This window comes from Folsomia candida, unplaced genomic scaffold (assembly GCF_002217175.1).
Source record: "Folsomia candida strain VU population unplaced genomic scaffold, ASM221717v1 Fcan01_Sc042, whole genome shotgun sequence".
Classification (NCBI taxonomy): domain Eukaryota; kingdom Metazoa; phylum Arthropoda; class Collembola; order Entomobryomorpha; family Isotomidae; genus Folsomia; species Folsomia candida.
The window spans coordinates 275,048-299,780 of NW_019091234.1; the positions used below are offsets into that span (position 1 = coordinate 275,048).

At 41.8% G+C, this 24,733-nt stretch overlaps 7 protein-coding genes across 9 annotated transcripts; 3 read left to right on the top strand and 4 right to left on the bottom strand.

Annotated features, from left to right (window-relative positions):
• Nucleotides 1-1,503, bottom strand: LOC110861509. The gene is made up of 5 exons (XM_022110635.2): nucleotides 1,259-1,503; nucleotides 841-1,194; nucleotides 647-752; nucleotides 450-573; nucleotides 1-371 (listed from the first exon to the last, which is right to left on the bottom strand). The coding sequence occupies exons 1-5, from the start codon at nucleotides 1,378-1,380 to the stop codon at nucleotides 124-126; spliced, it is 954 nt and encodes a 317-aa protein (XP_021966327.1). The 5' UTR covers nucleotides 1,381-1,503; the 3' UTR covers nucleotides 1-123.
• A 162-nt stretch (nucleotides 1,504-1,665) lies between these two features.
• Nucleotides 1,666-3,801, bottom strand: LOC110861432 (keratin, type I cytoskeletal 9). Its single transcript, XM_035844763.1, has 2 exons — nucleotides 3,443-3,801; nucleotides 1,666-3,377 (listed from the first exon to the last, which is right to left on the bottom strand). Exons 1-2 carry the CDS (start codon nucleotides 3,443-3,445, stop codon nucleotides 1,845-1,847), a joined length of 1,536 nt encoding a protein of 511 aa, XP_035700656.1. The 5' UTR covers nucleotides 3,446-3,801; the 3' UTR covers nucleotides 1,666-1,844.
• A 2,857-nt stretch (nucleotides 3,802-6,658) lies between these two features.
• Nucleotides 6,659-9,476, bottom strand: LOC110861433 (glutamate-gated chloride channel). Its single transcript, XM_022110540.2, has 8 exons — nucleotides 9,207-9,476; nucleotides 9,008-9,117; nucleotides 8,875-8,939; nucleotides 8,721-8,802; nucleotides 8,499-8,652; nucleotides 8,351-8,433; nucleotides 8,136-8,276; nucleotides 6,659-8,062 (listed from the first exon to the last, which is right to left on the bottom strand). Exons 1-8 carry the CDS (start codon nucleotides 9,275-9,277, stop codon nucleotides 7,398-7,400), a joined length of 1,371 nt encoding a protein of 456 aa, XP_021966232.1. The 5' UTR covers nucleotides 9,278-9,476; the 3' UTR covers nucleotides 6,659-7,397.
• Nucleotides 9,477-11,140: 1,664 nt separating this feature from the next.
• Nucleotides 11,141-12,631, top strand: LOC110861495 (phospholipase A1). Its single transcript, XM_022110615.2, has 6 exons — nucleotides 11,141-11,322; nucleotides 11,400-11,539; nucleotides 11,595-11,834; nucleotides 11,919-12,185; nucleotides 12,248-12,404; nucleotides 12,473-12,631. The coding sequence occupies exons 1-6, from the start codon at nucleotides 11,204-11,206 to the stop codon at nucleotides 12,543-12,545; spliced, it is 996 nt and encodes a 331-aa protein (XP_021966307.1). The 5' UTR covers nucleotides 11,141-11,203; the 3' UTR covers nucleotides 12,546-12,631.
• A 98-nt stretch (nucleotides 12,632-12,729) lies between these two features.
• Nucleotides 12,730-14,524, top strand: LOC110861453 (calcium-binding protein LPS1-beta). The gene is made up of 6 exons (XM_022110562.2): nucleotides 12,730-12,930; nucleotides 13,006-13,286; nucleotides 13,373-13,609; nucleotides 13,679-13,909; nucleotides 13,988-14,215; nucleotides 14,300-14,524. Exons 1-6 carry the CDS (start codon nucleotides 12,822-12,824, stop codon nucleotides 14,450-14,452), a joined length of 1,239 nt encoding a protein of 412 aa, XP_021966254.1. The 5' UTR covers nucleotides 12,730-12,821; the 3' UTR covers nucleotides 14,453-14,524.
• A 509-nt stretch (nucleotides 14,525-15,033) lies between these two features.
• Nucleotides 15,034-19,098, top strand: LOC110861451 (eukaryotic translation initiation factor 4 gamma 3). Of its 3 annotated transcripts, none has more exons than XM_022110559.2 (11): nucleotides 15,034-15,280; nucleotides 15,727-16,010; nucleotides 16,093-16,295; nucleotides 16,379-16,517; nucleotides 16,638-16,773; nucleotides 16,841-17,188; nucleotides 17,262-17,312; nucleotides 17,387-17,547; nucleotides 17,645-17,882; nucleotides 17,951-17,985; nucleotides 18,069-19,098. In XM_022110559.2, exons 2-11 carry the CDS (start codon nucleotides 15,831-15,833, stop codon nucleotides 18,108-18,110), a joined length of 1,533 nt encoding a protein of 510 aa, XP_021966251.1. In that variant the 5' UTR covers nucleotides 15,034-15,280; nucleotides 15,727-15,830; the 3' UTR covers nucleotides 18,111-19,098. The 3 variants fall into 3 exon arrangements, with proteins under 3 accessions (XP_021966251.1, XP_021966252.1, XP_021966253.1); XM_022110560.2 differs by having other exon boundaries at nucleotides 15,034-15,207; XM_022110561.2 differs by lacking the exon at nucleotides 15,034-15,280 and adding an exon at nucleotides 15,433-15,660.
• LOC110861434 (growth/differentiation factor 8) lies at nucleotides 19,099-23,265 on the bottom strand. Its single transcript, XM_022110541.2, has 2 exons — nucleotides 20,957-23,265; nucleotides 19,099-20,525 (listed from the first exon to the last, which is right to left on the bottom strand). The coding sequence occupies exon 1, from the start codon at nucleotides 22,514-22,516 to the stop codon at nucleotides 20,972-20,974; it is 1,545 nt and encodes a 514-aa protein (XP_021966233.1). The 5' UTR covers nucleotides 22,517-23,265; the 3' UTR covers nucleotides 19,099-20,525; nucleotides 20,957-20,971.
• Between the last annotated feature and the right edge of the window lie 1,468 nt (nucleotides 23,266-24,733).

Sequence of the window (24,733 nt, forward strand, 5' to 3'; positions counted from 1 at the left end):
TCAGTTTTTCAATCTCAGTTTATTCTGCCTAATTATTTATTTGCAGCAAATATTATCATTTTGGTAGCATGGATTATGCAAAAGTATAAAAAAAAATTAAATCGGCACATGTTAAAATAAGTTTCAAATGTGGACCATGCCCTCAAAAAAGTCCCCATTTTCCGAAAATAGAATCCCAGTCGATGATCCAGCCGCGCTGAGACGGTTTGGTGACGTTGAGGTGATGGAATAAACATGAAATATTGTAGCTGCCCCATACGTTGCTTTTATCTCGGTTGATATTTCAGTCAAATTTAGTGACTTGAAGATTCGTCCTGAACCACCACCCCACCAAAGCGTATTCATTTGATCAAAGTGAACCGTGTGGATTTCTAATAGAAAATTGTTTAAAAACTTAGCTCATTGCGAAATCAGAAAATTTTACAAAAAGAAAGGTCACATCAGCTTACTGTTTGGATTCTCTAGACTAATTTGTGGAAGTATTGCGGAATTTTTTAAATTATAAACGATAGGAGCTCCCGCTGACCCGGCCGCGATCCATGTAGAGTCACTACTAATGTCCAATGCAGTAATCTACATAATCCAGTAAAGCAGTTAGTGAATGATTGATAAAATAATCAGTGCAAGGACCCAAAGCATAACTCACAGTAGATTTCCCCTGATCAAAGGAAACAATTGGTTTCGGTGACCTTAATGAGGCATCATAAACAACCACGTTTCCATCCTGACCGCCAGTCACAACATACTCATCACTACAAAAAAAACGAATCTCATCAAAACCATCTCCAACTTTTTAAAACTCACATACATGTGAGTACATGTACTCATTAGCCGCCTTACTTTGCTTTACAAACTTCCAATGGCATTTTATGGTCCGTCATCTCCCCCACTAGTTTTTGTGTTTCGACATCCCAAACTCGAACCTTGCAGTCATCACACGCTCCAAAAATAACGGGAGAACCAGACCCTCTGGATGCCACATCATGAACGTCATACTTCACGTCGAATTTTGTCAATCTTGCAGCATCATCGTCAAAGTCGCCATTCCTGTCTTGACGAAAGAGGTAGAGGAGGGATTTAGCCCCAAGAAGGATTCCGACATTGCCATTTTTCCAGTCGAGACACAGGGCGGGGGCGTTGTTGGGAAGCATCATTTCCATTTTTGTGAATGCTTCATTATTGTCCCAGTCGCGTCTATGAGATTGTAAATTAATTAGGATTGATTGAATTGACCATGTAAATACTTGTAAATTCGTACTCGAACACTATGAACTTTCCCATGGTCGTCGCGGCGGCGACTCGTTGACCCCCAGGCTCAAAAGAGTGAGCAAGGATATCCGTGTAAAAATTTGTTACTGCGGGACTCGCTGTAATCTTCATCCTGCTAGTTTTTAGGATATCGTCAGTTGTCAAACTTGAAATTAACGGCGACAGTCAATAATAATTAAATCGTAACTTTATGAAATGTGAAGTTGGTGTTTGTGCTGTGTTCGCGGCTCTGCTCGCCGGGTGCAATGGAGAAAGTGAGATGTTTTTTGCATGCTTTCCTCATCAATTTCTCAGTCATCAATGATGACTCATCATTCATGTATAATCGTCAAAGGCGTCGCAGTTTCGACGAGGTGGATGAATGATGAAAAAAAGAAAAGTGGATCAATCACGGACTTGACAAAAAACAGTATTTTATTCATATATATCAATCTTTCGTTACATGTTCTGCTGGTATAAAAGTATGCAAAGTCCGTAGCACGCCATATTTTTTGTGAGATGAAACCGTACGACAATCGACCACTTTTTCTCCTATTTTATAATTATTAATAAGCGTAACATTATTCTAATAATTCTTAATTGTCCGTATCATCCTCCGACGATGGAGCTGTGAATCGATGGAGGGTTGGACCACTACCTCGACCAAACGCACCGGAATTTGGGTTTGCCCCTTGATTGTAGTAACGATTGGGTCCTGACGATGGGCTTGAGAGAGATCTTCCACTTCCGTCCCTGAGGGGTCCTCCGATAGGGCTGGAGGATGGGATTGTGCCAGGTCTTCTGCTCAAACTCCCTCCCCCACCAAGCACTCCTCGGTTCAAGTAATCAAATTGTGGTGGTCCGAAGCGTTGTCCTCCTCCTGGATAAGCTCCGAAAGGTGAAGCACTACCTCCAAATCCTCCAAAGTTGTAAGATGCTGCTGGGCTGAATTGTGGTGCTCCCCCAAAACCACCAAATCCACCTCCACCACTGCCAAACTGTTGTGGGGATGATGACGGAAGACCGGATGATGAGGACCCACCCGACGTGGTTGAGAATCCACCAGGACCCCCGCTGGGGATGTAGCCACCCGAGCTTAATCCACCCCGATTCCCATTGTTCACGTCGAGTCTGTTCCCTACCTGGATGGATCCGAGACCGGGTGCAATATTGGAAACTGGTGGGCTTCGATTGTACAGTGGATTTCCAAATGCTTGATTCACAAAGCCTAGATTTCGATCAGTTTGTCCACCAGCGCCTCCAAGGAAGTTGCTTCCTTGTGACGATCCTCCCCCAAACCCGCCAAACTGAGGGTAGCCACCAAATCCCCCTCCACCCCCCAATCCACTCCCAAAGTATGGGCTTGATCCGAAATTTCCACCCCCAAATCCACCAGCAGATGCTGCCGAACCCCCACCGCTGCCAAAAAGTCCGCCCCCACCATTGCTTCCTGCGTAAAGACTGTTCCCAGAGAATCCTCCCCCATTTACTCCCAACGGTCCCCCAGAATACAAGTTGTATGGGCTGCGACCACCACCAAAACCACCGCTGCTGGGATTGAACCCGAAACCATCGAATCCACTCCCACCACCTCCGAATCCTCCAAGTCCTTGAGGAGCGTAATATCCACCAGCACCACCTGAGGAGAAAGTAGAAGGTCCACCAATACCTCCACCTGACCCCAACTGGTTAGAGTAGAGACCACCCCCACCCCCACCAAGTCCCCCCAATCCAGATGAAGATAACCCACCAAACCCGCCTCCTCCTCCGCCTAAGTATCCTGCTCCTGCGCCACTACTTGCGCTACTTCCTGAAAATCCGCCTCCCAGGCCCCCCGGAAATCCTCCGCCACCTGAGCTTGAAAATCCTCCCGGAAATCCTTGTCCTTGTCCGGAGAACCCCCCAAATCCTGCCCCACCATTTAACCCACCAACGTTTCCGCTCGCACTGTTATAGCCAAAGAGAGATTGCGACGCGGTGTCCAACTTTTCATCGCTCCCATGACTCTTGTCACCCGCAGTGATTTTCACTACAACTGGCTTATTTGTTGCCACATTTTTGCTCGATACTTCTGCACCTAGTGCTACTCCCACCAGCAACACTCCCACCAAGACCACCTGTCTCACCCTCTGAAAATTACAAAGTTCTAAAATTGTACTCAGTTTTCAACCTTTAAATAAATAAGAGATCTTACCATTTTGGAAAATCCCGTGAATATAAATCCTATAAACTAAAAGTGGGATGAATCACTCTCCTTCTCCTCTTTTCTGCAGGTATGTAGTATGTGATTGGTAGTTGTACTGGTGGCGTCGTAATCCTCTGACCTGTCCTCGTCACACTTATTGCTCTGTTGTATTGCAATAGCTCACACTGACTGACACGTAGCTCTCATTATTATTTACTTATTTTCACTGCGGGCTATGCTCTCCTTCTGGCCAGAAATGAATTATGTGAGACCTTTGCGAACGCCACGAGCTTAAATAACTTTTTTGACTTCAACTTGAAGCCACGGAAAGATATGGAAATGAAAACGAAATGTCATCCATCCATCCGTGCCGTAGTAGTGAGTGGCTGACGGAGAGAGAGACCTGTACATAAATCCATACCTCCTCCTCTCAAAATTTGAATGCAAACTTATCATTATTACGTATTCATGTGCAGGCACACAATAGTAAATACTTGTTGCAGCCCTCTAAAACTTTTGTCAGCAAACGAATCAGCTAAATAGCTCTGCATGGCTTAATTTACTCGACAATCTCATCTCAAGACACGAATGTACATACACACACATTCTACGACGCGATGCTGATGAGGAACAACCCCACAAACAACATTAATTGGCATTTTGACTTAATCATGATGGAATTCTCCCTCCGTGGCAAGATCAGCAAGATCAGCCATACGTACGTACGTTACGTACGTCGTTCGTACCATCGTTCCATTGTTTAAAGTCATCTACAGTTTTTTTATAATTTTAGTCAACCAACTCTGCTCATTTCTTGCGTAATATCCTAGGGGAAGTTGCCTTATTTTATTGTTTCTACTCACTCCGAGCATGAGAATCTCATCAGATTTTTTTCGAGTTAAATTATTTTATTTCACGTACTTTTGTTTTTCTTGGGCGAAATATGGGAATGGAGTCACAGCCTGTGACTCACGGAACATAGACAACTTATTTATGCATCGAATTTTAAGTAAACGCGATTTTTTCGCCCTGCACGACCATTTGATTTGCTGAATGGAATCAATTATTTAATACTTGTATGCGTATATTCATTTCATTTCGGGAAGTGGGAGTGTGACCACAAATCATAACTCGTATTATTTCAATTTTGTGTACCATAAAATAATTAGGAATTGATGAATTTCATAATGTCGTTAATTATATGTAGCATTACAGTTACGGCAAATTACAAAGATACGAAAGAAATAAAACATTGTTTGAGTATACATTCTGCTTTACTTACGGACTAGTTTTAATTAATTATTCACATGTACATATGTTGTATGTTGTATATACATCCCTTTAGTCCATTTCTTCAGCAAACTCTACGTACGTGTTAGAGTGTAACAACAAAAAAGGAGGAAATGATAACAAAATGTGACAGAATGAGAGGAAAGTGGCAGAAATCGTCGTGGATAAACTGCAGCACACAAACCAATGTCGTTCACATTAACAATTCAATTAAATCTCAATGCATTTGACAATAACGGATTCATTAACTTATTTTCTGACACACATTGGTGGCCTTTGCGGTTATTTTAAGAATTGACTGACTACTGATCAGTCTGTATAGTTATTGATGCGATTTTTATTGCCATTCTTGTAAATATTTGCAACTTGGTGGTGTCGTCCCAAAGTGCGAACAATTGGGATTTGATCTAAAAAATCCTTATGAAAATATGAATAATTATGGCCAAGCAGTTTCTCTTTCTTCAGTTTATTCTCTCTAGAATTTTTTGGTTCTTAAAAAAATGGGGAATGAATACCACTCGGTGACAGCGCATACACACGCCCATCAAGTAAATTGCTATTTAATTTTGACAATACGACCTCAAATAATAATGGTTCCGTACTACTCAGCCACTGCATGTGAGTCTCTTGCAAATTGCTAATTATTATGTTATTCCACCACCACCACCATTCACAATCCCGTCCAATCTACACATCCGTCCTTTTTCATTTCCATAATAAAAACAACAAAGTGTTATTGCAACCATGCTGCATAAATAAACACTGACTGACTGCATGATGATGAGTTGAACCAACTGACTCACCATTTTTGTACACACAGAATTTGTCTCATGAATGCACAAAATTAAAATTGTGTCATTTTTCCAACTTGAAGAAGTGAGAGTGTTGTCGTTTGTTGCAACTCTTCTGGCGTCGTTGCGTGTTACGATTTCTGACACCGCGTCGCCCATGACATCACAGAAGCAGGGGGACGTATGCAAACTTGTCAATTGAATAAATTATGGTGGAAACCAAATTATGGTGGAAATGTTCAAGAATTGGCTAGACTCGCTTCCTTCCTTCCTTTGTCACCTTAAAAAAGGTACTTTGTTCATTGTGATGCATTTTTAATCCGGTGCATACTGCCAACTTTTTGGTCAGCCAGCAGCAGCACAAAGAATCAGGCCAAGCTGACTAACTGTACGGTAAAGTAAGGCTGAGATTTTGGAGGCAGTGTGAGATTCTTCTGGATATAAACTATTTTTATACAAACCACACACAAAAAATGTGCTTATGCCCTGTGCCGTAAATAACAATATCATTCATTCATTGTCACCATCTTCTAAATAATGAGAACGCAGTCAAGCGTGTCGGTACTATCGCATGTTATTGCCTTCATTACGTTTACCATCAACAATGCCATCAGGAGAGCAATCTTGAGGATTAGCGAATAAAATACGCCTCTGATGATTGAGCTTGAACAGGACAAGTTATTGTTTTTCCTAAACCTCACACAAAATGAGGAGAAGAGAGACCTTGAGGTCATAAATATACAGACGTAAAAATATGCTCGTGCGTACGTTTTGTTCTCCGGTATGGGTGCGAGAGTTTGAAAAAACGTATATTTTTTTATGGGGAGGGGGAATTATTATTTGCCATGTCGTCAACCTGTCCACCAGTCCATTTTGTCCATCTACCTATGTCTATCTCATTACCTGTCTTGGTGTCACGTGGACCCAGCGGCTGCCAGGTGAGTCCAATCTCAAAACATGAAAGCGGAAGTAGTCGTCATATCTTTCCTCCATTGTTTCTTGAATGTGTGATAACTTGTCGCATAACAAAATATTTAATTCACGGCAGATATGGTTCGCAGTTCATGACGGACTCAAAAAGAAAATACCACAGAAATGAAATGCAATTTAATGACAAGAACAAACTGAGACTACGACTGTCCACTGACTGTGCAGCAGGTCAAAGCAATTTAATTTAAGCCAAACACACACATAATAAGACACAAAAGAACATAACAAAAATTACGTCGTCTCCTAACTAACCATAGTTTAATTACTGTTATCAATGTCACCACCCAACTAACCAACCACTAATAAGCAGATTTGAAAGTGCCAACAACAAGGACTCGCATCGTTCTAATTGGGTGCACTCAGACTCACACTTAAAACGACGAACGAGAGATAAAATAGTGCTAAATAAATGACAACAATTAAGTAATTTTCACCTTGTCATTGAGAGATTTTTAACGCGTTATTGCTCAATTTTTGCTAGCCTCTCCCATCCAGATTTTTAGGCACACAGATTCTGCACAACTTTTACTCGTACTTCAATCCATAATAGATCAGATACATATTAAGATTAGCTAAGTAAGGACTTGTACAAAAGATAAATAGATAATAATGTGAAGCATAATTTAATGACTGATATACCATTATCTTTTACCACCAACAATAACTTTCATCTCTGAAAAGACCAAAAAATTGGAATTGGCCAACAAGATAAAATCGAGATGAGACAGAAAGTGCAGCCAAACAAAATGAAAGCTTTCATGTATCTATAAACATGCACAACTTAATTATCTACTAACTCGTACTGCTTAATACTTTGTCCACGCCAAATAATGTAAAAAAAAACCTTGCCAAGAAAATAATTCTTGTCGTGATAAAAAATGTGATTTGCTTAATTAATGACCCCCCGAATTTGAGCAGACCAGCCAAAAGATGAGGTTGAAGCCGGCGAAGACTGCGGGATAGAGGACTTTAATCCACCTCTCGATTTTGTCCGGATTGACTTTGCTCGTCCAATGAGTGGTCGTTTGAATTTCGACGGATTTCTTCCTCTCTCCTGCAGCCACCTCCACGTTTTCTGGCTCAATGTTCACCGACGTGGACATCCCACTGCTGCCCCCCTCGCCAAGTTTACCTCTCGCAATCATCTCCATCTCCACCGTGGAATCGAAGGCACTGTTTCGCTTGGAACTCTTTACCGAACCGATCGAATCGTCGCCACCATTTCCGGATGACCCTGACACCGTCGTGACGTAGTGGACAAAGACGAGTTCCACTAAGGCCGCGAAGATGAAGGTGAGACTGATCCCGTTCCACCAGTCGAGGGCCGTGGTCCTTGTTCGAGGGAGGTCCTTGGCCACGTTACCCAAGAGGGAGAAGGCCGTGGAGTAGGTGAGCATGCAGAGGAGGGCGCGAAGGAGCAGGGTGCGTCGGTAGTCGAGGAGGAATGAGAACCAGGACACAATCACGAGGTTGGTCAGTGGGATGAAGTTCTGCTTGAGGTAGTAGAAATGGTTCCGGCGGAAGTGGAACTCTGCCAGGAGACAGCTAAACACGCCGCCTGAAGTATTACCAAAGTAATTAATTGCTCATAAGAAAGCGGTGAAATGAAGATGTTATTGTGGTGTATGTACCGTTGCCCGATTGAGCGTCGCAATAGTTGGAGGTGATGGAATCAAAGACAAATTCCTGAGGGTAGGCCGCCCCCGAGCGGATCGTGATTGGGGGTGGTTGTGGCCTCCACTTGTAGATCAGGTCGTCGCGAGCAAATCCATCTGTTCATCGCCAGAAAGAGGAGGATAAAGTTCTGCATAAAAACCATTGCTTTTGGGATGGATGGAGCACTTACAACTGGCGATCTGCATGTTGCAAGTGGTATGCTCGAAAGGGAAGTATCTCAAATTCATTGGACACGCGAGAGTTAGAGAAATTCTGTCAGTTTAAACATTTAAAAGATTTGCAATTAATGATGATCCACAATTAGGTTCACAACTGACCTGGTCTCCAGTCGAACGGTCCCATTGGAAAATATCCTCGCAAAATTATTAGGCTTCATAATATTATGGATCGAGCTGCGTTTCTCATTTTTGAAAAATGTATCAGGTGTCCAAATCTTGTCGGGTTCCACAAGTGTCAAGTATTTTATTTGACCTTGATCAAAATTTTTTATAACTCGAGGAATTTAAGTTACAAATCTCGTTGTGTACGAAATAACTCACGGAGTTGAACAGGATTGAACTTTGCATAGGCCAAGCGATCATCCTCCCATTCCTGACGCAGCGTAATTTGAACGGTGTACTCCTACATTTAGAATAAGGCATGACTAATTAGTATTTACAGATTAATTATTTATTAGTTAATCAACATACTCACCTGCTCCTTGGCATTAATCACCTCGAAATTTCGGACAACGAGAGAAACGCTGATCTCAATTGGTTCTACGAATAACAAAGGAATCAGAGAAACAGTAGCCCCCAACCAGATCACGCCTGATGACCTTGTTTACCTGAAGTATTCATAACGGTGGGTCGCACGTGAACATTATTCAACGGTTCCGTCAGTACTTTTCTTAGCCACTCGTTTTCATAAACCTTTAAATTTATGAAGGCTGCTTCACTACAATTAAATTACGCCAACAATTTAAACCCACCTCTTAGACTACAACTAATTTAAGTAATTAGATTTGTACTCTAGCTGTTCTTCACCTGAATTGGAATCCCGTCCAAGTGAAAGCTGCCACCACTGCGAACAACACGGTGACCAAAGGTTGCCTCATACCGACTTTCACTCACACCTGCTGAGGTCCACAAAACTACAGAGTAATTATGAGAGGAAATTGTCCACAAAAGGAGAAATATGGAGTCAGAGGACGAGTGGGTGGACGCATAAAATAGGAATTATTCAATGATGCTTAGTCACAAGCTTTGTCTCAGGATGGGAAGTACGAGTTGTGGATAGCGACGGACGGACGCGTCTCTCTCGGAGGAGGAGGGAGCAGAATTCGGCCTCTCAATTAATCCTGCTTAATTTAAACGTCATCCTCTCCTCCAACAACCCTGCGTTCGGAATTCAACCCATTATTCCATTCAATTTAACCGTTTTTCATTCATCTCGTAAGTACTTGACTCCAGTTTGGCCCCATCGTGTAAATAAGTATGTACGTACGTACGCATAAACAACAAGTAGGTGCCGTTCACAAGTAGGCGTCACGTCGCGGATGCAAACAGTTCCTGTGTCCACACAGTATTTAAAGGAAATAATATCGCATAATAAATGTTATGTGCATGAGTAGGACGTGTTTTGAACGCCCTGTTGTGTGGGACTAAAATAACTAGAGTCGTAAGTACGATGACTATTTGAAGATCAAATTGGACCAAAACTAACTAAACTAAAACAACAAGCCAACCGAGTAAATATGTGCTCGTGGAAGAAGATTCGTTCGTAGAGACAAAGATGAGATCACATTATCTTAATTGACCTTAATGAATGTCAGTTGTATCAAGTTCATGCTGCTCATTATTATTCACATCGTACGAAAAGTGCTCATCCGCCCTTCCACTCAACCTCAATGAAATGATCATGATTTGAATCCTCTTGATGCATATTTGGAGAGGAGTCGCAGTGGACGTAATAAATTTTAAAATGAGACATTTACAACGAGTGTCAAGTGCAATATTGGATCCACTAAATGCATCATCCATCGGAGAAAGAAGATGTAGAGTGCACTATTTTTATGGCAGTGCAAGTAGCCCAACTTTTTCACTCAATTTAAAATTGGCCCATCATTTAGCACTAATACGCAGACGACGACAATTAACTCGTGAGACAAATATATTGAGCATACATAAAGTATAAATAGGGTTGTAAATATGGTTATCAATAAAATGCAACTTTTAAAAGCACAAAGATGGTGCGTTTAATAATTCAAAATAGTTCTGATATAATCAAATTTTGTTATGTAACTATTTATTTTGCAACCATGATGTTATGCAGTTGGCTCAAAATTCTCATAGATAATAAACCCCAAAAACAGACATATTTAGTACATACGGTTACACTGAAATAGACAACTAAACTGCAAAAACTACAATACATTAGTTATTCACACGTATGTAATATGAAGTGATGAAATACATAATAACTGACGACGATGTAGGAGATGATGCATTGGTTGTAAATCACTCAAGACGTCCGATTATCAGCCAAAAGCCTGTGCGGATAATGGAAAATATGGACTAACTTTTATTACCCCAGCAAAACACATAATTTACAAATCCCCGAACTTGGACCTCAGGATCAAACTCTAGACCTTAACATTGACCGCAGCAAACAAACACAACACAAAATCATGATAGTGCAAAAAATGTACGAAGCCGAAGGTGTGGATTGGTGGATGCACTAAATTTGCGATGCGGTGGTTACACTATTGTTTGGAGATAAGAGGAGAAGTGCAATGACGCTATTTTATTTAACTCTTGGCTGGAATTCGATCCCAGTTATCCAACAGTTTGAATAGGCGAGATCATCAAAGAATTAATCCCCATTAATCGCCACCATTTGCGCCATCACCGCTTGCTTGCTCTGTTATCTGACTTGCATGCAAGACTAACGGAGCAAGTATTTAAGCCTGGTTGACCCGAAGTACAGTGTCCAGTCACGCAGGTGAGGCGTAGTTTTCCACAACAGCAAGTTGTTCCTCATCATGTCGTCAAAACTATTTCTTCTCGTCTTGTCCCTTTGCGTGGGGGCCATCTCCAGCGCAGGGATCCTCAACGCAGGGATTTCCTCGGATGTCAACGATGTCAAGTTCTATGTGTATCCGTAAGTCCCGTCGTCACTCATTCTCTATGACGCGACTTCACTATGACCCCTGCAACAACATCTTTCTTCTTGAATAGATCAAGCACGGATAGGAAAGAGGTCATTTTGGACAACGTTCAATCTCTGGACGCCATCAAATCTGGGGTCGGAGTCACTCTTTGCATCGATGGATTCTTGTCCAACGCTGAGAGTCCAATGTCACAACTTACAAAAAATTGTGAGCACTCCATTATTTGTAAGAGTACAAAATAAAGCAACCTATTTTTGTCCAGCCGTCCTCTCAAAGTTGTCGACCCCTCAAAACATCATTGTCGTCGATTGGGGACGACTCTCCGGAAATGGAAACACTTTCGCAAATCTGATCGAAACGGGGGCTGCATATTCGAAAGTTCTTGCTAACGTGGGTCCCGTGGGTTCCCGGATAGCGGACGTTATCAACTTTATCGTCACGACGAAAAACATCCTGCCAAGTCAGATCAACATCATTGGGCACAGCCTCGGTGCTCATATTGGTAAGAAATACAGCGGCTCTTTCATACTAATCATATATATACATAGGTAGATAAGTACATGATGAGTTCCCTTCCTGAACGCAGCTGGTGCTTGTGGAACCTTTTACCGGGACCGTTATGGGGCCTTGTTATCCCGAATTTCCGGCCTCGACCCAGCCGGGCCATTTTTCAACCTTCAGATAGATGTCAACAAGCGCCTTCATTCTGGGGATGCGGCTTTCGTGGACATTTACAACACGAACCGAGGGACCTTGGGAGACTCGAGCCATCAAACGGGCGATATCAATGTGTACGTGAATGGTGGTGACAATCAGCCCGGATGTGCAGAGGCAGACACGAGCGGGTTTGCAGGTAGGTCAATTCTTCCCTAGCGAGTCACACGGCTAATCTGACGATATGTCCGATATGCAAAGGTTACTGCTCTCACTCGTACTCGTGGAAGTTCTTCGACATGACGTTCCACCGAAATGTTGAGGCCTGTCCTTGCGTCGGATTGCCGTGTCAGTGCAAGTCCAGCTGCAACACGCAGTGCGATTCTCCCATCATCGTGGGGGCTGGGACCTCGCCAAGGTATGGACACGCAGTTCAAAGCTAAAGTTAAATATAAGGTATTTTCAAACGAAAAAAAATTCTTTCAGTGCCCGTGGAGCGTATCATCTTATCATAACGGATTCCTTGAGCCAATACCCCGCCTCTGTCTTACAAGTATAAGTTATAATGTTACCCATCTATGTATGTACTTACTTAATATGTAATCTGTATCTGCAATAATAAAAATTACGCACATCAACACATAATCTGGAAGGATGGCCCAATTAATGCAAACCATATCACATCACATTATTTGTGTGACAAAGATAAGATACGGATGCATATGCTGAGCTGTAAAACATCATGACTTCCACGTTTCTCTCTCTCTCGCACTTGTGCCTGTCCACTTGGTCAGCATTCCGGAATAAAGTGAATAAAATATTTAAGTTATTAACTATGAAGTTAGTGCTACATGTGCATTTCACGTTATTACTGCTCGTCACTTGTGCCGGGATTCATGGGGAGGAAGACGCTGGCTTCTGCGACAAGGGGGACGAGGGCTGTGGTAGCTATTTTCATAAACACCATATTGCTTACTTACTTATCTAATTCTATGTACTAATTTCCTTGAATAAAATAGTGGAGGACGAAGAGCGCCACAACGTGTGGACGGAAAGGAGGGGAAATTCCATCGCTGCGGACGACATAATTGTTGAATATTTAAAAGAGAATGGGGTTTCCTTGTCTCGTTTGGAGTTAGCCCTGCTTCTCAGCCACCTGGACGTTGAGAATGATGGTCGCGTGGATAAGCACGACTTGGAAGCACTCCAGAATTTGGAGGGAGAAGCTATTAAAATTGTACAATCTGTAGTCGCCTCATTCGACCGATTGGATCAAAATGATGATGGAAAACTGACCAAGGTCCGTGCTAATATGATTTAGTGGACATATTTGTGGGCGTAAAAGGACAATCGGAAATAATACGATTAATCATCATGAATTATTAGGATGAGCTTCCAGCATCCTCTTCCGAGTCTGAAGGTGAAGATGACGAGGACGCAGGAGACATCACCATCTCCCAATATTTAAAGGTCATCTCAAAATTAGACAAGACTGTATCCGAAGCACTTTCACCCTTTCAAGGTCTCGATTTCCTTTCGCCATTCGAAGTTAAAACCGTGATTGGCAAATCCGTAGCTGTGTTCTTGGAGAAGGACGTGGATGGGAGTGGTGGGCTCAACTTGGTAATAATAATAATTTAGCTCTTGTCATCCCATTGTGCAGAACTATCGAATTGTTCTATTGCTCCACAGGCAGAATATTTGTCTCAAATTGATCGACCGGATAACCCCCGCTCCAAAATTCTTGACGATACTCAGAAGGAAACTATTTTTACCATGATCGACAAGGATGGCGATGGCGAAATCTCATTTTCAGAATTCCAGGCAGTAATTCCCAAAGGACCTCCGACTATGCCCACATCGAAAGACATGGACTCGATTTTCGATGACGCGGACCAGGATGGCGATGGATTCTGGTCAAAGGTGTCAAAACAATAAATAGCGCAAGTTTTTAGTGCGTGGACAAAATGTGACTCATTTTGAAACTGTTTCGAAATTTAGGACGAGTTTGCACACCATTTAAAAAACATGGTAATAAAAACAGGAGCTCCCGAACCAAATGAGAACGACATTTCTGCAGCATTTAGGCAGTTGGACGTGGACAAAGACGGTTTGGTCTCAAAGAAAGAAATGCACGGCATCCAGAAGCAGATTCAGAATATTCAGGAGGACAAAGCAGTTCAGGGATTCAATGAAATGGACACCGATGGCGATGGCGTCCTCACAAAGGTGCACATGCAGCAGTGAAATCAAAGCACGAGTATAATTTCATTAACTTAATTAATAATCTATCGTTCCTAATAACACCATCAGGATGAAATGGTAACGATGGCCGAATTCATGGAAGAGCGTTCTGGGCAGAAAGTCGATGTGGACATGCTTATCAAAATGTTGGATAAGAACGGGAACGACGTGATCGAGTTGGACGAATTGAAGGAAATGGTGCAGCGTATGGTTCCCAAATGAGCCCCACATAAGACATACAGTACATTTTTACCAAAATTGCGTAAATAAAAAGCGAGACAAAGATTCAACTAATTCCACGAAAGGAATGTCACTTCTTCGCACCTCTCTCATGTTAAAAAGGCATGGAAGCAAAAAAGCATAGTCGATCAGCCAGGAAGTGATTTTTCCGCAAGAACTGATCATCCTTTGTTGAGCAGATTTTGTGAGAGGTCGATACTTGGTTAGTTAGGTTAGGTCTGGGAAAAGTAAACCGCCGCCGGCCCTACGAATCTCTTCTTATGAATGGACGAACAAAAAATTCCACAAAATCTTTAACCACCATCACCACTTTGGGAGGCAGGGTTCATAAATTTCATCACGTGACCCTTCCTCTCCTCAAACTTTGTCTTTAACTTGGAGCCTAATTTGGGTGGAATGTGTTGGATTTTGGAGCAAAGTTGGCCCTTCATGTGATACGTGGAGGGTGTGGGTTGAGGGTATAACAGATGCTATATATCTCTGAGAGATGTCTTTGTAATGGAATGGCCAATGCATGCCGTCTCTGTACTTTAGCTACCAGCCAGCACCATTCACTTTATGACTGACTGCAGCTCGGCCTTCCCATCTCATCAGCCACTTTATACTCACAGCCTAATCTGTCTGCACACCTTTCTAAATGACAAGAAGAACCAAGTGGACGTAACTTTGACTTGGCAGTGCAACAGAGACCTATTATTCAAGGTTTCGTCAATTCAATCCATCCATTAAATTATTAAGTAAGTACGCAAAGCTATTCCTTCGACTCGACATCCCTTTCGCCAAGAAGCAACAATATTTTGCTTCTGCTGGGTAAGCACGATTTTCTCCAATTTTCCGTCATTTCCGCCCCCACACCGACGTCACCACCAAGTCGTCGTCCGTCAATTTATTTCTACTTTTCCTCTCAACCCACGAGATTTAACTCGATCCACGCACTATAAACGAAGACCAGCAGAGAAATATACGAAATAGACTTACTAACTACGTACCTACCTCTCAACTCAACAGCTTTCTACTCACTTGTACTCTGCTATTATTTTAATTCAATTCACAAAAAGAAATTAACTACAAATTCTAAACAGCGTATTGACTGACTGACACTGTTTTCATTCCACACATTTTGAGGGTGTTCAATAAGTTAAACGTCAATTCATATTTGAGTTCCTTGCATAACTTTCGTAAATTGGAATGTGCGTCATCAATCATTACTCTTAAAAACGTTTTGGTTTGAACCAAGTTTTAAATTTGATTAATAGATTGACAAGGAAGGAAATTGAGGTTCCTGTTCCATCAATTGAGATTGGATTGGACAGGAGATTGGGGGGAGACTAACATTCCTCGTGTGCCCCCTCGCTAGATTATGCTGATACAAGGTTACAACATGACGACGACACCACCACCAGGAGAAAGTCCCATCAAAAAATATGATCGAGATTTGCTTATAAAAATCGGCAACCAGCCTTTGTCCGTCTTCTCGGTGCCTGAATCATTCCTAGAACTCGCCAAAGAGGCTGGAACAACGAGTCCTACGAGACTACTTGTAAGTCCAATCACTCATTTGCGCCTACTTTTTGCAATCTAAGTAAGTAGCAAATCCTAAATCCTTGTGTAAACTACATTAGGGCCAACCACTTGGCACTCCCAAAGGACTGATCCCACCCCTCTCTCGCGGCAACTCTCGCAATGGGTCAAGCGGCTCTGGTCTTTACGGAGGTTCAATCAGAAATAGCAGTAATGGGAACGCATTCGGCGGATTTGGTTTATTTGGTCCACTGGTCATACCACCACCCCCACCAGCGTCGAGAGAACCTAAAATGGTCATAAGGTAAATTTTTAAATAGTACCACATTTAAAATTATCTCTCATGAAACTGAAACACATGGATTTCTAATATTTCTATTTCGTCAGTTTAAGACCTCAAGGCCCAGAGAAGCTATTGCAATCCGACCCCAACGCATGGAAACCAGGCCGACTCAAGGCACGCTCCTCCTCCACCACGAAGAAGGAAGACGAGACACCCAAAACAGAGGAAGAGCTTATCATTGAGGTACTCAATTCATAACAACTTAAGACGACATGTAGACTGTTGTATGACTTGTATGTCTGCTTACTAAGCAGTGCTTAGTAATCATAAGAAATTGTTTCTACGTTTTTCTTTTGTGTGTAGGGCATAGTTAAAGACACTCGCGGAATCCTGAACAAACTAACACCGGAGAATTTTGATAGACTAATGGTCAAATTTATTGGTATCCCATTACAAGACAAGGAAGGAAGGATTGCCGCTGTGATTAATGTTTTATTCGGTAAGTACAACTAATGGACGACATAAATTCATGAGTAAAATTATTACATGTTTCTTGTAATTTGTAGAAAAAGCCATTGATGAACCAGCATTCTCTGCTGCCTATGCCAAAATGGTAACTGCCGTGTGTAGCTCCTCTGTCGAAACCTCTCGCGTCTTCCGGAAACAAATCATTGACAAGTGCCAGCACGAGTTTCAACGGAGTGATACAGAGGAAGATACTGCTGCTAATTTACTCAAGAAAATCCAAGAATCTGAGAGTTCAGAGGAAAAAGAAAGTTTAAAATTCGAATTGGAAGAGTTGAAGAGTTCCATGCGGAAACGGGCTTTGGGAAATGTACGCTTCATCGGAGAATTGTACAAGTTACAAATGCTTTCTCCCAAAATTATGGTTTCGTGCGTCGCATTATTACTCTGTAAGCCCATCAATTAGTTTTAAATAAATCAATAGTCATTTGTTATTATTTATTTATTACGATTTATTCACAGCCAATCCGGATGATGAGAAATTAGAGTCCCTCTGCAAACTATTGACGACTAGTAAGTGATTTAATTACAAATTAATTCTGTTTACAAATTTGCAAGCCAAAAATGCTAGAGTATCACCATTTCAGTTGGGCAAAAATTGGACGAACAACTGAAAGAGTTAGAAGTTAAGACGAAAAAAGAAGGTAAACCCGGACCAGAAGAAAAATGGATGGACAAAGTCTTTGTGTCACTGAGTAAATTATCGGAGGATAAGAAAATTTCATCCAGAATTCGTTTCGCAATTATGGTTAGACCTTTGCACTTCAATTTCCTAATATTTTTAAAATTGAGACTTGATTGATATTTAAATGAGACTAATACGTCCGACGATGTTCTTGTTTTAGGATCTTGTCGAACTTCGATCAGACAACGGATGGAGGCCGCGACGTCAAGTCGGTGGTCCTAAAACAATTGAAGAAGTTCACCGTGACGCTTATATGCAAGAGTTGGAGGAGAAGCGGCAAATCGACAGCCTTCCGCCTCTTGAAGGAGGAGGAGGTCGTGGAGGGCGAGACAGTCACACCAACTCACCAATGTCACACGTGCCAAAAAAGGCGGATTGGACTACCGTTCAGAATAAAGGTTAGTCACCAATGAGTAAAATGATTAAAACGAAAAAAAATAGTAAAATAAAATGCTTCTTTTTCTAGCGGCCAGATTTACACCCAAAAAACCTGCTGACAGGGTACGTATCTACATTAATAAACCCAACCTAAAATAAATTACTTCTTGAAATTATTATATAAATCCTTCTTCCCAAATGAATAGTCTGGACCGCAGTCATTCACCCCCATGTTTGGTACAAGATAAATTCAATCAGTCAATCCAATCGCACATTGCACAATAACGAGAGAAAACATTGTTTGGTGAGAGTTAAGGATGAATATTCGTTGTACAACTGCTTTAAGACGACAACAAACCCAACAAACCACCCACAGTCACCATCATCATTCATCATCGCCATTCCCAATGAGTGTACCAGGAATTTACGACAAGGCCACCACCCCTTAATTGTTTTTGTGACGGTGCATGATGACACTCCCAAAAAAGACTAATAATCCAAAAAATTGAATAATCTGCAAATAATCATATATATGTAATATTTGTCTTAATTCAACTACTGTGGACGTTAATAACGTTAATCGCTTCCATTTTAATCATTCTTCCGTCTCGTTATTATTTTCTAGTTCTATTATTATTGTTATTACTTTTGTTTAATTATAAGATACTCCCAAAACGTGTTTATGATTCCATCGATTCCTCCTTTGTTGCCTTTAAATATGACACCAAATATCAACTGCAGGATGGCTTCTTCCTTATTAATTGTCAAGTAGCTATAATATATATTTGCTCATTAATTAAAGACGAGACTTGTAAGGTTAAATTTTCCCGTAATTAAGGAAATTAAGCGATTGTTTGTCCACACAATATTTTGACACGCAGCAGCAGGATAATTTGTACTTGACTGATTTGTATAAACTACATTCTCCACGCCAGAATTGAGATATAAATTATTAAAATGTATTTTCACCCATTTCGTAAAAAGGAGATTACTCAAATGTTTAGTTAATTAAGACAATTATGTAAGTTTAATAAGGAATGATGTGAAGGTGTGTTATCCTACAATATCAATAATTTAAGCAAATCTACTACTAAACTAGACGGAAGAATGAAATGTTGTTGACCAGCATCGCGACATTAATTCAGTAATATAATTTAGTTTAATTGTGCACTTAAAAAATAAACTTGTATCCTGATTTTCAAAAGGCAAACGGAAATAAAGGAGTAAATACAAACATTTTGAGATTAGAGAGGATTTTTATTTTTAATTCATACTTTTGTATCAAAATCCCTGATAAATACGTATTATCTCTTCCAGCCAGATTATCATTTCCTGTATCGTAGATAACGTTCATACTTATTATTGTGTTCTCAGTCTAAATTTCTACAATATTATACAACCAAAAATCATTCATCAAAAATTAGACAATTGAAAACATGTCAAACTTTATCATCAGTTGTTGAGTTCTTATCAATAATATAAAACGAGTACCAATAAGGTACGGTCATACATACTTAGGTTGGAGATTATACAAATATGTTAAGAACAGGAAGAGGAACAAAAGTCAAAGGTGACAATGGATAGGAAATTAAGAATTAAGAAATACTGAAGTGAGACAAACTATGATTGATACATACATATTTACAAATTACACATGCACATTGGTCGGACCGTCTCTTGGAGGTGTTGGTATTCTTGAGGTGGTTGCCTGGAATTATCCAGGAAATGGAATCAAACTCGTGCATTTCATTCATTTCATTCATTTCTTGTGGGAATGAGAACGGCATTTTTGGGAGGACAACTACCTCACCCGCACCCACTGAAACACATGCACGGACAATAGAGACGAACGAAATTATGGAGGATAAGACAATAAGGGTCGTAAAATAGAGGAGAGGCGGTTGCCTCTCGTAAAATGAAACGCAATATTACAAAAAGACATAAAAGAAGGATTATTAGTCATTCACCTTTTCATACCTAATTTACTTTCCTAGGTGTAATCTTACATCGTTAATTATATTAAATACGTGGTATAGACACTTCTACGTGGATACGTACTTATCTCATGTACATAACTATCGATACTGTGCTAACTAAATGATGAATGACTAAATTAATACGAGCTCTAAATTCACATACAGATTATGATACAATTACGTCAAACTATGAAACAAGGGAAAAATTGAAACAAGAAACGACTAGATATTCACACATCAGTTCTTGTCACATTACAAATGAGCGGAGGTTACCTCGGAGGAAGGAATGAGGACAAATATGTACAAAAGGACGGGATGAAATTCGTAATGTTTGGACTTGTGTCGAATGTGGAGCTACGTTCTTAGAATTATCATGGCGTCGCTGTGCCGCAATTGTCAATACCTACCACGCATGGACAGCGAATCTCAAGGGTGATGACGATTGTATCACAAAATAGTTTAGTTGTTGAGATGTTGATATGATCTCATCTGGTGATCTTGTAGCGAGTTGTGTAATTTGAGGGATGACGGTGTTGACGAGTTTATTGGTTTTGACATTGGTGATGGGGTTGGGGAGAAGAGAGGTCATGGTCACGGGTGACGATGGGTTCATTGCTTGCGTGACTTTTATACATTTTTCTTCCCACTTCATCTTCTCTCAACAATGAAACAATGGAGGAGGCAGATCTGGACAAAAGAAAGGACACAAAAGTGTGAGTTTGGAATAAGTACATTGCAAAATCCAGTCTCTAAAAGTTGGTGTGAGCGAGGAATAAGCAGCAAACGGTTAAAATCGTAAAAGTCGTAACTGGACACCAATCCACATGCATTATTTCGCTTCGTGTTTAGTTTGCAATGTTGCTGCTACTGCTCTAAACCTCTCGTTATCACATTTAGTATCTCCATTAATATAAAACAAATCATAAAACGGCTCATAAAAATTCCTAGTACAAAATCCAACACTGAATGCGTGCTCAAGTGGGCAATATTAGAAAATTATGCAACAAATGATGCAGAGTTGATCTTTCTCTGATTGTAACAAAATCAATGAAAATGTTGGAACAATGTGAAGCGAGCAATAAAAGTTCTAAAAAAACATTAAAATTCCGGCCGCTCACCTAAATTTTGAGTCATCAAAAGCAGCCGCAAGACTCGACGACCATGTTCGGCAACGTTTCAGTCCGTCTGCGAGGAACGCTGGAGTTGTAGTTGCCCCAATCATTGTACGCCAAACTAATGGAGCTCATCCTCGTGGCTGTGCAGCATGGGACCAACTCTGCCGTTTGATTGTTGGCGTCCCTCATGTTGAGATATCTGGCGAGGATGCTGCCCCTCCGACTCGCACTGCTGCTCAGACTACAACTCCCTTTGCAGTAGAAGGCGTCGTAGGACTGGGGCCCAATAATCCAGTCCCACCCAATCTCCTTAAAGTCCACCACGAACCGCTCGCGACAACAGTCCGTGATGTTTGGCGTGCAGTTTATGTGACGTCGAGACCTCTTCTTGCGCACCATGCCCGCCATGTTGAAGACGAGGAAGGGTCGATCCTCACCCTCAGTGCCGATCGGGCTGCCTAAATCTTCACCACTTTCTTCGTCGAATTGGGCGCAGGTGAGACATCCGACCTCTAAAGTCTTTTCAAACTCGCCTCGACGCATCCACTCCACGACGACGGAGGTCACGTTGAGTGAGATCCACCCCTTCATTTGTGACCCCGTGTTCTCCCTGACGATGTAGTCACCCCCGTCGGCTGGTTCATCCGACGAGGACGACGACGTTCTCTTTGCCAACTGCCTCACGTAAAAGGACTGGTCACCTTTCCCGTCGTTGGGATCGGGCAGCTTGAACGCCCAAAGTTCCACATTTCCAATCTCTTCGTAGCGAATTTCTCTTGGCAACTTGAAACCAAAGCAGGATGACGGATTGCTCGAATCTGGACGACACTTGACTCCCTCGTCTTGCGGGAAAACGATGACCTGTTCCGTTTTTCCATAAAAGTCTTCCACATCTCGATCCGACTCGGATTCGCTCCGTTTTGGTAACGTGTCGCCCAAAATTATGGGACTGGGAAGATTGTTATCTTGACGCCCGACTGCTTTCGGGGGTTCTTTCAACCTCAGTTTTTTCAGGATTTGTTGCTTGATCATTTCCAAGCGCATTCTTCTCAGCGTTTCCTCTCGATCCGGAATTGTGTTTGACAATTCGTTGGCAGTTTGTATATTTTGTTGGGCAGCGCCACAAGTTGGGCAACCACTCGCACCTTCCGAGCGGGCGAAATTGAACTGAGCATGAGAGTTGGAGGAGTGGCGTTGGGCCCCGGATGCTACGCTTGCTCGGACAATGGCGTTGTTGTTGCTGGCGTGGTGGTGGTGATGACCTCTCCGCTGACGGGAGAGCTGTTGATACTGGACGCTGTTTTCTAAGGAGGAGGACGAGGATTCTGTGGGTGGTGGGGAAAGCATGGCGCGAGGGTGGTGGTGGAGGTCGCTGTCGTGGTGATGACTTCTACTTCCGCTCTGGTGCTGCTGTGGCTGGTACATGGCAAAGGAGGAGGAACTTTCACCACTTTCACCACTTCTTCCTATGCCCATCGTCCTCATCGTGTGGAACAAACTGCAGAGAATCAATGTCTTGAGCACGAGTGGGGAAGAAAATCTGGTCACGTTTTTGAGCTGCATTTTGAGATTATTATTAGTATAAAGTTTTTGAGCAATTGTGTGTAAATGGACTTGATAATTTGTTGAGACTATTTTTGTAATAGTTTGATTTGACTAGTTCGCCCAGTAATTTGCAGTGAGACGATTGTGCGACCAAGTGGAACGTCGACACGGGAAACTGAGACTGGGACTTGGTAGGAGAGGAGGTTGAGGGATAATGAGACTCGTGAAGGATGACGTTATTTCTGGTCAAGATGAGAATCGCAAATGTGCAAATCCATGTCATTTCCTTCACTTGGCACTTGTCTTGTCATGCTGCCTGAGACTTTGCTGCTTATTATGTGCACTCCCAATGATGAGGAAGCCCAGGAAAAGGCAGCAGTGCAATGCAATCCTGATAAAAACGTAACTTTATCCTATCCTCGAGTGATACACACACAAAGACTGCAAATAGCTTCCTCTTGCACTGACCATATCTCGATACATGCGGACCAAGATAACGCTAAATTTACAATATGCAAAAACTCGACCCCTGCTCAAACTCCACTCACTTTACATATTCTCTCCAGTCGTCCAAGGAGTATGCATACCAATTAAATGCTACGATATCCAATTAACTAAATATAATCTATTATCTTGGACTGATTTTCCACTTTGCAAAAATTTTGCATTAATTTGCACCTGCAGACTGAGCCAATTAAAGAGGAAATAGTGCAGAAGAATTGGAGCGGGTATGTTTACTATGAGGTTTTCTTTTTCAAGTAATTCTTCACCAGTCTGCCCACAACTTTTCTCTTCTGCATGTGAAATGCGAACTGCACAAAGATACATAATTGGCACATTGTATTCATGTCTGTGTATTTGCTCAAGTTTACGTAAAGTGGTGTGGATGTATGTATTTAATAAGTGTTTCCCTTTCCTCCTCGTCGTCGCCTGCTTCTCCTCACACTTTGAAACAAAAACGTGTGAAATGTTCATAAATCATTATCCTGAATTGTACCGTAAGTCAAGTGGTGTATTCCACAGGAATCAAGAATCGACACATGCAATTATTTCATTCCACTGCATAGTCAACATTGTAGATATGTGCATGCTTATTTACGTACAATCGTCATGTAGGACTTCCCAATTGAAAATTATGTAACACAAATTTTGAGCCAACATTTGTTTCATGTTCAACTTAATTCGCCCTGAAAAAAAAGCGTCGGGATATGTATTTTCTTCCCTGATAAAACTTGTGCATACCAGTAAAAACCATTTAAACGCCATTACCTGGTGCACCATATATCACTCGAAATGCATATGTACAGAGAGAGCTGGGTTCAAATGCATGATACGAAGCCCTCTAACTTATCATCACAAGTCAACAAATATCGTCTCCAGTGCGGCTATTAACCAGTAAATAGGAATCCGAGCACATATTACTGCTTATTGTGGACAACATGAGAAAGAAAGTGTGAGAATGGTAGGCTGACTTGGCTCACTCCCAAGCATTTCCAAAGATCTGGAGCAGTAATTAATTAGTTTGGATGGATGGTGGATGGAACCGAATATGACGCCACCACCACCTTCTCAGGTGTCAGGTTCATCACCACCAATAAAAGTTGGACTGTCCTCTTCTTCTCTGACCATTCACCACGTTAAGCACAGCTCCTCGACTTTATTATCTTGGGAAAGTGACACTGGGTCATGTTCATCGTTGCGACGCCGGGTGACAATAGCAATTGTACCCGAAGAAGTCAGTCTAGCTCAGAGCACGCTACGTATGTTGTGTCGGAGGTGGATCGGATAGTGTGAGAACTGGCTCGATTGCCCATCCATTGCTCTGATACTTGTGTAATTGATACCTTCCAATCCTCATCCTTTTGCCCTCTGGAGTTCATGACACCCACATTCACACGTTTTCCTTCACAATGAATCCTCCGTCGAGAGGTTGATTCACCGGTGTCTGGGAATGACACCATCGTCGAGCAATGAGCTCCTCTTCTTCGCCGTGCTGATAAGCTCCGATTTCCCCCCATTCATTCCTTCCCACGTCCAAGGGAATTGTATCCAGTCCACCTCTTGCATATTTTTAGGTCCATCACAAGGTAGCACTATCAACTGACCGATCGGAGACCAGGTGGAATTATGTTCTGGATTACCTCTCATAAAAACTATTTACTTGAGTGCGTCTTACATAGATAAGTACATACAGTAGTCGTGTATGAAAATGCGTCATGAAGAGATTTCCAACGT

Coding starts and splice junctions, on each gene's coding strand:
- LOC110861509 (XM_022110635.2), bottom strand. CDS start 1,380: ATGAAGATTACAGCGAGTCCCGCAGTAACAAATTTTTACACGGATATC. Junction 1,195..1,258: donor GGAAAGTTCATAGTGTTCGA/GTACGAATTTAC, acceptor ACAATCTCATAG/ACGCGACTGGGACAATAATG. Junction 574..646: donor TTGATCAGGGGAAATCTACT/GTGAGTTATGCT, acceptor TGGATTATGTAG/ATTACTGCATTGGACATTAG.
- LOC110861433 (XM_022110540.2), bottom strand. CDS start 9,277: ATGAGGCAACCTTTGGTCACCGTGTTGTTCGCAGTGGTGGCAGCTTTC. Junction 8,277..8,350: donor CAACATGCAGATCGCCAGTT/GTAAGTGCTCCA, acceptor GGCGATGAACAG/ATGGATTTGCTCGCGACGAC. Junction 8,063..8,135: donor CGACGCTCAATCGGGCAACG/GTACATACACCA, acceptor GTAATACTTCAG/GCGGCGTGTTTAGCTGTCTC.
- LOC110861495 (XM_022110615.2), top strand. CDS start 11,204: ATGTCGTCAAAACTATTTCTTCTCGTCTTGTCCCTTTGCGTGGGGGCC. Junction 11,540..11,594: donor GTCACAACTTACAAAAAATT/GTGAGCACTCCA, acceptor ATTTTTGTCCAG/CCGTCCTCTCAAAGTTGTCG. Junction 12,405..12,472: donor GGGGCTGGGACCTCGCCAAG/GTATGGACACGC, acceptor AAATTCTTTCAG/TGCCCGTGGAGCGTATCATC.
- LOC110861453 (XM_022110562.2), top strand. CDS start 12,822: ATGAAGTTAGTGCTACATGTGCATTTCACGTTATTACTGCTCGTCACT. Junction 12,931..13,005: donor CAAGGGGGACGAGGGCTGTG/GTAGCTATTTTC, acceptor TGAATAAAATAG/TGGAGGACGAAGAGCGCCAC. Junction 13,910..13,987: donor GCGATGGATTCTGGTCAAAG/GTGTCAAAACAA, acceptor TTCGAAATTTAG/GACGAGTTTGCACACCATTT.
- LOC110861451 (XM_022110559.2), top strand. CDS start 15,831: ATGCTGATACAAGGTTACAACATGACGACGACACCACCACCAGGAGAA. Junction 16,011..16,092: donor CGAGTCCTACGAGACTACTT/GTAAGTCCAATC, acceptor AAACTACATTAG/GGCCAACCACTTGGCACTCC. Junction 16,296..16,378: donor GAACCTAAAATGGTCATAAG/GTAAATTTTTAA, acceptor CTATTTCGTCAG/TTTAAGACCTCAAGGCCCAG.
- LOC110861434 (XM_022110541.2), bottom strand. CDS start 22,516: ATGCAGCTCAAAAACGTGACCAGATTTTCTTCCCCACTCGTGCTCAAG.